The sequence below is a fragment of the Gossypium hirsutum genome, chromosome A08 (genome assembly GCF_007990345.1).
Source record: "Gossypium hirsutum isolate 1008001.06 chromosome A08, Gossypium_hirsutum_v2.1, whole genome shotgun sequence".
Lineage (NCBI taxonomy): Eukaryota > Viridiplantae > Streptophyta > Magnoliopsida > Malvales > Malvaceae > Gossypium > Gossypium hirsutum.
In genome coordinates this window covers 123,397,612-123,409,394 of record NC_053431.1, presented here as the reverse complement: position 1 = coordinate 123,409,394, position 11,783 = coordinate 123,397,612, and the positions used below count along the sequence as shown (strand labels likewise).

Sequence of the window (11,783 nt, the reverse complement as noted above, 5' to 3'; positions counted from 1 at the left end):
CTAAATTATCATTAATTGAATTACTCGAAATAATTTAACTATTAATCGAACTTAAGTTTTTTTCAAATATATTAACAGAATCAAAATTTATATGTTTTTTTGTCTTTTAATTAAAATAAGACATTAAAAAAATTACATAAATCTTGAAAGTTAACAACTAAACAGAAAGTTAATAATTATATATAATAATTATTATTTATTTCGGTTAATTAGTTAATTCAGTTAATTATCCGATTTCGAATTGAATTAACCGATCAATTAACCGAATTAGATCGGTTCAATTAATTAATTCGGTTTTAACTGAACTATGAATATCCTTACTCAACCCGACCTATGGATGACTCTAGTTAACACAGTTAAACTCTCGTTGAAAAAGGGAAAAAGAAAAAAAACCTTTATTATTAGAAGTATGTCAATTTAGAGTGAATTCACTGGATATTTGATTGCCATGAAAATGTTGTTGACGTGGATCGTCATGTTAAAGAGTTTTATTGATATAATTTAAGAGTTTAAAATTTTAATTGAATGTATTTTTCGTAAAAGGACTTAATTGATTTTTTATTAAAGCTAAGAGATCTTTTAACCCTTAAGTCCAAATTATAAAAAAATTAAAATAATAATTTAATGATTTTCGATAGGTGTCTTAATACTTTTTATTTTAGAAAACAAAACAAAGTGATAAAATATTTAATGGGAAAAATCCACGTTCCTTATCATCTCATATTTAAAAACTAATTATAATCAGACAAACTTAAAAAAAAAATGGATCCACTTGATTTCTACCATAGGTGGGTTAGTTGGACCATGTGATTAATTTGCATTGCATTTAATTTCGAAAGAGAACTTTTATGGTTGTTGTTATTTTTTGAATTTGTATCGATTGAGTAATAGTTTGATTAGTATAAATATTGTTACTAATATAAGAGATTGTAGGTTTGAATGCGCTGAAGTACATTATCGTACTATTGATGGGTTGAGGAGGGATTAGAGGTAGTTCTAAAAATTGTATCAAGAAAATAGATATGAGTAGAACCTTTAATGAGATTATTAAAAAAAATCGAATTTATCCTTTCATTATTAGTTTAATTGCCGTTGTTGTATATTGGAGAGATCAATAAATTACATTAGAGGGTTAAAAATAAATTATAAATTCTAGATTAATATTTTCTTTGAACCAAAAGTTAATTAATTTATCTGAATTCTTTTGAGATTCGTATAATTATGTTTAAAAAGAGAACATTTAACTACTAATAAATATTGTGTGCACTTGTAAAATAAATTATAAGTTGAGATATAGAGACGAGATTATTAGAAAAAGCAATCAAAATTCTATACATAAATTAAAAAAATAAATATAAACGACGAAAGAAAGAAATTTATCGAATTTAATATTTACAATTTATTAATCTCAAAATTAAGCTTTTGTATTAAAATAATTTAAAGTGAAATATAAGAATTGGAGAGTTGTATTGTATGTGAAATATTTAATAAGACCAACTACTTTCCCCAACAAAATTTTAAGAGGCAAATTAATTCAACCATCCACCAATTTAACATTCATTTCCAACATATTTTTCTATTATTTTCCTATTCCTATCCTAAGTTAGATGGCATTGGAATTTGTACCTGTTCAATCTTTTTATGCTTAAAGTTTCTGATAAATTTACTTGTAATTAATAAGACTAAAATTATAATAATATTTTAATGTGAGATAAAAAAACTAAACACATCGCACTAAAAATAAATACTTATCCAAATTATTCGAGGCATTAATTCATGCTATATTTCGCTAAGTAACTGAGTTGAAGAAAGTCTTTGTGAAAGCTTCTGAAGTTAATGACGGAGAAGGATGGAGGATGAAATGTTTGAGTTAGTAGGGATAAAATCTTGGGAGCCACCCAAGAATTTTTGTAAAATCCCATTTGAGTTAAACCATCTCTTTGGGTTTTGTCATTTGAGTCTGTCTGCTCATTTTGTTGAGCTTAAATTATGAAGTTAATATATTTTTTTTCCTCCTCTAAACTTCTACTTAATTGATAACTAATTTTTTTTGGGACTTAATTAATATCTAAACTTCAATTTCATCACACTTTGGTATCTGAGTAGAAATTTCGTTAAAATATGTTGACGGGACATTGACAACCAATAACATCACGACATGTAGTAGTCCCATATTTTGACACGTGATAAAAAATAAAATTTATAATTATTCCACACATAAGGAATGAACCTAGACAAATAGTTGTTTAAGTATAATTTTTTTAGTAATTTTATATATTTTTATAATATTATTAAATTAAAAATACATAAAATTCGATATTTTATAAAATCTACATTTTATACATTTTTATATATTTTTAAATTTTATATATTTATATTTATAAATGTATAAAATATTATGCGGAATAATATATTTTATAAATATAAGATTTTATATATCTTTAATTTCATAATTTCATAATAATATGATATTTTATTAAAATTAAAAATATATAAAAATACTTTAAAAATATCTACCATAAATCTAAACATGTCAAGATCCAAATGTATTTAGAGAATCAATTATTTAGGCCCATTCCTTATATGTAAAAAATATAATTTTTAAATATTTTTTTATTTTTGTTACATGTCAAAATATAAGACATCACCTATTAATATGATATTGACCATCAATATATTTTAAGGTGTTATTGTTTAAAATTTAAATATATCAAAATAACTTTCAAACATGAACATTAAAAAAAAAAAGGTTTATAACACCATTAGACGAAATATTTGATTAAGCCAAAATTTTCAGGAATTCATTGCAAGTAGCGAAGGTAGCGAAGGTTAATGAACAGTGTTACTTTTCAAATTTCAAGTAACCTTTCTGATTATCAAACAATAATTTAGCAAAAGTCAATTTATTTTCTATATATAGGCAAACAATTATTTCCTTCAATTGAAAATATTAATCGGCAGTTGAGTAGGATTGCAACTACATCTGATTATTTGCGGCCCACTCCGCCAGAGTTAAATAACTGTTAAAAAATGAGGAAGTTTGAATAAAAATATAAATTTGAAAATGAGTTTAGATAAAAAAATTATCTTTTAAATAAGTCGGGTTATGAGTAAGATTTTTTTCAAGTCGAATCTAGCTCAAATTTAAAAAGAAAAAGTTATTGTTTTGCTGTCAGCTACTGAACTGCTCTATCCCGCAATAAAAAGAAACCAAATTAATGGACAAACAAAAATTGAATGCACTCCTCTTCCATATATGTACAAATAGAATAGTTTATTTATACAGTATGGTAAAGGAGCCCCTCTATGATCATTGATCATAGAAATAAATAGAAAAAGGAAGGGATATTTTAATCCTTACCAACTTGATCTTGTTGCCCCCGCAACAAACATGCATGAATTATTTGGATATTATATTGCTATTATATGGTTATTGATCATTTTGCTATTATATTGTTATTATTTTATTACTATTATTTGAATATTGTATAACTTTTATTTTATTGTTAATTTTGCTACTATTTTAGAGATATTTGGTTGCTAAGTTGCACATATCTTAATATGATTTAAGTATAAAGATTTTTTTAAAATTTATTTTTAATTTGTTGGAAAATATTAATTTTAATATTTTTAGTCTATTCGATGTATTATAATTTTTAAATTTATTTTTATATAAAAATAATATAAAAAATTTAATACAGGCGGGTCAGACCGAATCGGACTTGGGTTTAACAAAATTCTAAACACAGTTGTTAGGCTAAGCTCGAGCCTAGAAAGCATGTCAAGAATTTTGCTCTAGCCTAGTCCAAACCTAGTCCATGATCAACTTTAATTCCAGCAAAGAGTTCTTTTTGTTCCATTTTAGCGCTTTTTCCTTGACTACAAAATCAATGTAAATTGGGTCGGATCAAAGCGAATACTTTAATAAAAAGTTGAAAATTTAGCAACTTTGAAATGCTAAATAAAAGTTTTAATACCTGTTCTTATCAAATTTATTATGGTTCAATTTCACCATACATAAATCTTATTCAAATTTATTTTAATTATTAATTTAGTTATACACCTTGATTAAAAAAAATTAATATTAGTTTAGGGTAAACTATAAAAATAGTCACTTTTGTTTACCTCAAATTATATTTTAGTCACTTATGTTTGAAATGTTATGTTTTAGTCACTTACGTTATTGTTTTGTTACGAAGTGGTCACTCTACCGTTAAGCTCCATTACCTCCCTAACAACGATCCTATGTAGCATTCTAAATGGGTTTTAAATGCCAACTTAGATATTTTACGTGGCAGTCCAAATTAAATTTATTTAATTAAAAACTTATTTTCATCCAAGAAAATGACCATCCAAGTTGGTATTTAAAATCCATTTGGACTACCATGTAGGACTGTCGTTAGGGAAGTAACGGAGCTTAACGGTAGAGTGACCACTTTGTAATAAAACGATAACATAAGTGATTAAAATGTAATATTTTAAATATAAGTAACTAAAATGTAATTTGAGGCAAACAAAAGTGACCACTTTTATAGTTTACCCATTAATTTATACAAAATTCATGAAATGAATATATAATTGAAAGGTAATTGGATGTTGAAATTCAGGACATGACCTGCCAAATAAGCTTACACATTTATCATTATATATCTTCTTTCTTTTGAAGGCATATTTATCATATATAACACTATTCTTCCCTTGTTTCAATATTATCCTAATTACGCTATAACATTATCGCAATCAATTGGGCTGAATATAAAGAATTTAATATCTCAAATTAAATAGTATTGTCTAAATATTAACATGAATTAATTTAATTAATTAAATATTCGTTAATACTTTAATAAAATATCAAAATTCGAGTCTGATTGTATTTTTATTTATTTTCTTGTATTTTAATTTAAAATAAGTGAGATAAATTTAAATTCAACACTAACATAAAAAAACTCGTAAAGTAAGCTTAGCCCAGAATTAGTAGACCATGAAGGCTTTTTAAGGGATGATCTCCCGCAAGAGCATTAGTGCTTCCTCTATTACGTTCAAAAAGCTTCTACAAGCTTTTCTTTTTTCATAGCTCAATCAAAGAAGCACAATATGCAGGAGCAATCTAGTGATCCTAACTATGCAGAAGAGCCATGCAACAAGATTGTTTGATTTGGGCACCTTCCTAATCAGCCCAGGATAGAGAATAAGATGATGATATTTTGATTTATATTCATATATATATATAGATAAAGTTCTATCAAGTTATGATTTCCTCCGTTCTATAAGAGGTCAATTTAGATGATTCAACTAATCCCAAAACATATAATACAGTTTAATAATAAAATACAATGTTTAAAAAGAAATTTTAATCGGGGACATAAATTTGAGATAATATCACAAGTTAATCTGATATTAATTTAGTTAAAAAATTATTTTTTTAAATAGTCTAAAATAAAATCACAATAATAAGATCAAATTTTGTTATCAATCTTTGTATTATGCGGAAGTTGATGATTTAATCTCAATACTTTAAATTTGTTAGTTTTAGTCCATGTATTTTTTAAAATAGTCATTTTTAGTTTCTATACTTTTTAAAGTTTAGTCATGATTCAAACAGTAACAATTAAATTGTAACACCCTTAACTCGTATCCATTGTTGGGATAGGGTTACAGAGCATTACCAGGGTTTACGGATAAATCATATAGAAATTTCAAACATTTCGTTACATATCAATACTCATAATAAAACCAATCAAAATCATATATATCGTCCCTTAAACGAGCCCTCAAGACCTGAAATACATATTAAAAACAAGTCGGGACTAAATGGAAACCTCAGAGAATTTTTCAAAAATATTTAAAATTTTCAACATTAGAGGGGTCACATGGCCGTATGACTCACACGGTCAGGAGACACGCTCGATTCTCAGACCGTGTGGACATTCGAAATAGGGACACACGACGGTGTCTCAGCCCGTGTCCATACCCGTGTAACTCTCTAACTTAGGTCACACGGCCGTGTCCATACCTGTGTAACTCTCCGGCCGTGTGAGCATACTGACTTGCATTCGTAAAAGATACAATGGACACACGGCTATTTCACCTAGCCGTGTGTGCACGGCTGAGACACACGCCCGTGTCTCTACTCGTGTGGACCAAAATAGACCATTTTCTAAGCCACATTTCTCACCCAAATTTATACCAACCTAGCCTCAACAATTTACACATCAACAAGCCATGACAAGACATTCAACACAAGCTAAAATAAAGTCTTAAACATGTATTTTTATCACATACAACCAATATACCCATAGATACCTCTAATGACAATTTAAAAATATGTCCACTAATGTCCAAACTTACCTATCTAATTTATCTAAGTTAGCAAAGTTCACTATAACTCAATTACATACATACATTCATACATACATACATACATACATACATACATACATACATACATACATACATACCTTAATTTCATACCAATATGTAAGTTGTTATATAAACAAAATATTATTCATAATATTTACATAAGCTAAGTTTTGACCAAAATCGAAAAAAAGCCTATACATGCCATATAAACTGTATTTAATGTTTCAAAAACTACCGAGATAAGCTGAATAGTATGACTTGAGTGCTGATCCAATCGTCCAACCTTCCGAAAATCTATAAAGACATTAAACAACATATATAAGTTTAATGAAGCTTAGTAAGTTTGATAGGTTAAACAAAGTCTTACCGAACTTACTATAACAAGTCAAATAAATAAAATCATTCATGTCAATTCCCTGTCATTCACTGTCAATTTCCTATCATTCACAACTTCTATTGATAAATACATTCGTATTCAATCCCATATAAAAATAAATAATATGTCTTTTAAATTCATTTAATAAATCACCTTACTGAAATTTTTCCATTCGAAGAACGACTTATGGATGAGAGTATATCGTTAACAGAAGCTCATAAGAGTTGATCCTTTCAAATACGACAATAGAAGCTTGAAAGATGAATAGAAGCTCGTAAGAGCTAATTCACCCAAATATGCCGAATAGAAAGTAAACACGAGAGTTCGCAACAAATATTAAACCCCGGTTTACTTGGGAAAAATGCCGTTGTCTCCTTCCAATACCATCATCACCAAATTACGAATATACTGAAATTCCACGTTCCATTCAAACCGAAATCCAATTCTATATATGAAAATTGCTAGCTAATATGATTACGTATATGAGAATATATTTGTCGCATAAGATTTTGAAAATAACAAAGCTTAATGAATTTAATGATAACCATTTGTTCATGACTGAAATTTTAGAATTCGAAAAATATAAAGACTAAAATGACTAAATTAAAGTGCATAGACTAAACATGAATTAGACATAGTACATTGACTAATATCGTAATTTAACGGGGTATTTAAGTCATTTTAATTTAAAAAAATACTTCTATGTATATTTTTAAAAAATAATAAAAATAATTGTTCCCCACTTTTTCTCGTGTATATTTTTATCATTAACTCTGAGTATAATTTTTATTATTTTATCAATAATTTTAAAATTTTAAAATTAATCATTAGTAATTTTATTATGTTTAGTTTTAAAAATATTTATTGGGTTCATATACAAAATTATTAAATGTAATAAAAATAATTGCTTAAAATATAAATGATAAACTTTATAAACATTAATATTAAAAAATAAATATTTTATTATTTTTAAACTAATAAAATAGATTCTAAAAAAAAAAACTAATAAAATAGATGCTATTGGCCCAAAAGAGGAAACATGGAAAATTATAGATTCCTATAAATACTGTAATCTCCAATCACCATTAGCATTACCATTACGATCAAAAAGCCAATTGCCAAGTGCCATTCTTTGATGCGCTTACTCTTTTTCTTCTTCTCGCTACCCAATCAAAACCCTCTTCCCACTCGTCCAATCCCCCCGCCGAGTCCACTCGTCACCGCCGCCGCCGCCGCCGCCGCTTACTCCAACTCGGAGATCGTCAAATCCAATGGCGATCCCTCCTAAGTCCGTTGGTGCCGTTATCCCCACCGAGGACGGTCTAGCAAGCAGGTTCTGGATCAAGTTTCGTAGAGAATCTGTGCTTTCTCTTTACTCGCCTTTTGTTGTTTGTTTGGCTTCTGGGTCTCTCGAGATCGACACCTTTCGTCATTGTATTGCCCAAGATGTGCACTTCCTCAAAGCTTTTGCTCAAGCGTTAGTCCTTTTTTCCTCTTTTAACATTTTCTTTGTCTTTTCCATGGATTTTCAATCTGGGTTTTGTTTGTTCTGGAGAATATATCTTTGGGTTTTCTTCTTTTTCTGTTAAAGAAATGTAGTCACAAGCTTGAGTTCTTTAGGTTTCTTTTTTCCTTCTGGGCTTTATTTTGTGATCATTTATTAACTTGTGTATTAAAATTTATCATTTCTTGGATAGTAGAATCTTGAGTTTCTTTTTCTTGATAATCTGTTGCTAAATAGGTGAATTTTGTGAATGCAATTTACTTCATTGTTTAAGTTATTTAATTTTTTGGTACTATTGGATGGTTGCTTTTGGGGTCTGCGAAAAGGGAAGTGAATTGGAATCTCAATCTTGGATGGTTGAGTATTCTTTAGATTGCTTACCCAGTTTGGTTAGAAGAAACTGAAAATGAATATTTTTAATTATCAAGATTATTTTTTCTTCTGCATCTAAATTTAGACGTTAATGAATCTTAGTTATTGATTGCTGAGAAAGTGTAGGACAAGGAATGGAGTGAAAATTTTAATTTCCAAGCACCATTTGGTTACTTAAGTAATTTTTCGGATGTTTCTTTTCTTTTCTTTTTGTCAGCTTTCTCAGTAGCCAATTGGATGGTTATATTTGTTATTATTTGATGGAAAAGGTAATTATATTGCTCAAGTAATTACCTTTTCTCATCTAGTTTTTAAGTAGAATTGACGTCTGCTGTTTATTAGAATGTCCTTAATTGATTTCTTGTTTTCTTTGATCCGGATTTTAGGTATGAATTGGCAGAAGACTGTGCAGATGATGACGATGCAAAGTTAGCAATCTCTAAGCTAAGGAAGGGTGTTTTGGAGGCGCTGAAATTGCATAATTCTTTTGTACAGGTATGATGAAAGGATCCATCATTTCTTTTGCTTAGCGCATGCTCAATTATTGGACAAGTTGAAGATGGATAAAGGATATTGAATTTCAATTTAACCATTGCTTGTAGATATATAAAATATCGTTTTACCGAGGTAAAGCGGGATTTACTTGGAAAAGATTGGCGTCTATAAGATGCTACCTCGGGGGTCCAATTTGCATGTGATATCATATTCAGTAGAAGTTTAATCCTAAGTTTTCTTCTATACCAAGTAAATCTTGATAATGTTGGATTTTGATGAGGTTTGGACTTTGGAGTTTGATATGGTAAGTCCAGTAAATTATAACTAGGAGAAATCTTATATCGAGATTTGAGGAAATAATCAGAGCTTAGATAGTACTATCTGCCGTGTTATGATGTTTACAATCCATATGCATATCGGTATCTCCTTGGTCCTTAATTCTTGTCTGTGAGGGTCTCCACTTTATCTGAAATTCGGAGTTCTGCAGGAGTGGGGTTTGGACTTTGTTAAAGAATGCCCTGTCAATTCTGCAACTTTAAAGTACACAGAATTTGTACTGGCAACAGCTTCGGGGAAGGTTGAAGGACTGAAAGCTCCAGGAAAACTTGACACTCCATTTGAGAAAACAAAGATTGCAGCTTATACTCTGGGGGCTATGACACCTTGCATGAGGCTGTATGCCTTTCTTGGTAAAGAATTGGAGGCAGTTCTAGACCCCAATGAGCATGACCACCCATACAAAAAGTGGATAGGAAATTATTCTTCCGAGGGTTTTCAGGTATGGCATTGATTGGAGTCTTTGTTTCTAATGGTCAGCTGGGTTCTCAGAGGAGAATATCATTAAATAAATGGCCTTTTAAGTCCCATGGCTCAACTATTGATTCTTTGAATTTAGGCGACAACTCTGCAAACAGAAGACTTGCTGGATAAACTTAGTGTCTCTTTGACAGGCGAGGAACTAAACATCATTGAGAAGCTTTATCACCAAGCAATGAAACTTGAAATAGAATTCTTCTATGCTCAAACGCTTACTCAGCCCACTGTTATTCCTCTGACTAAGGAGCATGACCCTGCTCGAAATCGTCTCATGATATTTTCCGATTTTGATCTTACTTGCACAGTTGTTGATTCATCTGCCATTTTGGCCGAGATAGCAATAGTGACCGCTCCTAAATCTGATCAGAACCAACCCGAAGGTCAAATTACTAGGATGTCTTCTTCTGAGTTGAGGAACACATGGGGTGAACTTTCCCAACAATACACAGAAGAGTACGAACAATGCATAGAAAGCATGTTGCCATCCGACAAAGGTATTTTATTATACTGCAATACCACCTTAAAGCTTTTACTCTACGTTTAATCTTCAAACAGACTTTGCTGGATTACATTTCAGTTAGTTCCTTTTATGTTGATATTTTTATTTCACGTGGTTTTACAGAGGAGTTCAACTATGAAACTCTGCATACAGCACTTGAGAAACTCTCAGATTTTGAGAAAAGGGCAAATTCTAGAGTGATCGAATCAGGGGTACTGAAGGGTCTAAACTTTGAAGACATTAAACGAGCCGGTGAACGATTGATTCTTCAAGATGGCTGCACTAATTTCCTTCAGAAAATTGTAAAGGATGAAAATCTTAATGCCAATGTCCATCTTCTTTCTTATTGTTGGTGTGGTGATCTCATCCGGGCTGCATTTTCGTCAGGTATGACCCTTCCCTCCTAACATTACACTATGATCTCTTGAGCAACCTGTTCTGAATAATATCCCCGATGTCTAACATTCGATAGAAACCGAAAGTCTATTTGTTTCTAAGACAAACCAATTTGTTGATTTGAAGCAAGGGGTTTAGATGTTGTCAACATACACGCAAATGAACTCAGCTTTCAAGAATCTGTGTCCACGGGTGAAATCATTATGGAAGTGCAGTCTCCAATCGACAAGATTGAAGCTTTCAATAAAATCATACAAGGCTGTAGCGATGACAAAAGGAACTTAACTGTTTACATCGGGGACTCGGTTGGCGATTTGCTTTGCCTACTGAAAGCAGATATAGGTATAGTGATTGGATCGAGTTCAAGCCTAAGAACAGTGGGGGATCATTATGGAGTTTCGTTTGTGCCATTGTTCCCTGGTTTGGTTAAGAAACAGAAGGAATATGGTGCTGATGGAAGCTGTTGTATTTGGAAGGGCCAATCAGGCATTCTTTACACTGCCTCTGGTTGGGATGACATTCATGCCTTATTTTTTGGACATTAGAGATTTTTTTGTAAATTTTGGGTTGGAAAGGCGTCATTTTCCATGTTAGTTAGGATTCTATGTTACTCTGACTTGGGTGCATCTTCAATTTTTCGGGTTCTTTCACAGGTTATTTTTCATGTATTGTGAGTGTTGTTGAAAATGTGTCGGATATAGAGTGAGAGTAGGATCATTTTTTACAGAGAGGGGCAAAGGGGGGCAGCAACCCAAAGAAACCCTTTTTGATATGTTTGGGCGGCTGGCCCCTGTTGAAATCTTCAACAGAAAACTTTTTGACAATATTACTGTAATCACCATATATGTGAATAAAGTTTTTTTTTTTTACATTTTGATCTCACTGAAATTTATTTACTTTCTCACAGTGTGTTTGAATTATAAGAAAGATGTGAATGAATCAATAAATTCCATTAAAAACTTGAA

At 30.3% G+C, this 11,783-nt stretch overlaps 1 protein-coding gene across 1 annotated transcript; it reads left to right on the top strand.

The window, feature by feature from the left end:
• Positions 1-7,780: 7,780 nt before the first annotated feature.
• Positions 7,781-11,687, top strand: LOC107958274 (bifunctional TH2 protein, mitochondrial). Its single transcript, XM_041075145.1, has 6 exons — positions 7,781-8,213; positions 8,999-9,107; positions 9,595-9,885; positions 10,003-10,417; positions 10,546-10,809; positions 10,945-11,687. The coding sequence occupies exons 1-6, from the start codon at positions 8,008-8,010 to the stop codon at positions 11,361-11,363; spliced, it is 1,704 nt and encodes a 567-aa protein (XP_040931079.1). The 5' UTR covers positions 7,781-8,007; the 3' UTR covers positions 11,364-11,687.
• The last annotated feature ends 96 nt before the right edge of the window (positions 11,688-11,783 follow it).

Excerpts from the sequence above, each read along its gene's own strand:
- LOC107958274 (XM_041075145.1), top strand. The coding sequence starts at position 8,008 with ATGGCGATCCCTCCTAAGTCCGTTGGTGCCGTTATCCCCACCGAGGAC. Across the intron at positions 9,108-9,594 it reads TGCATAATTCTTTTGTACAG|GAGTGGGGTTTGGACTTTGT; the intron begins GTATGATGAAAG and ends GGAGTTCTGCAG. Across the intron at positions 10,810-10,944 it reads CCGGGCTGCATTTTCGTCAG|CAAGGGGTTTAGATGTTGTC; the intron begins GTATGACCCTTC and ends GTTGATTTGAAG.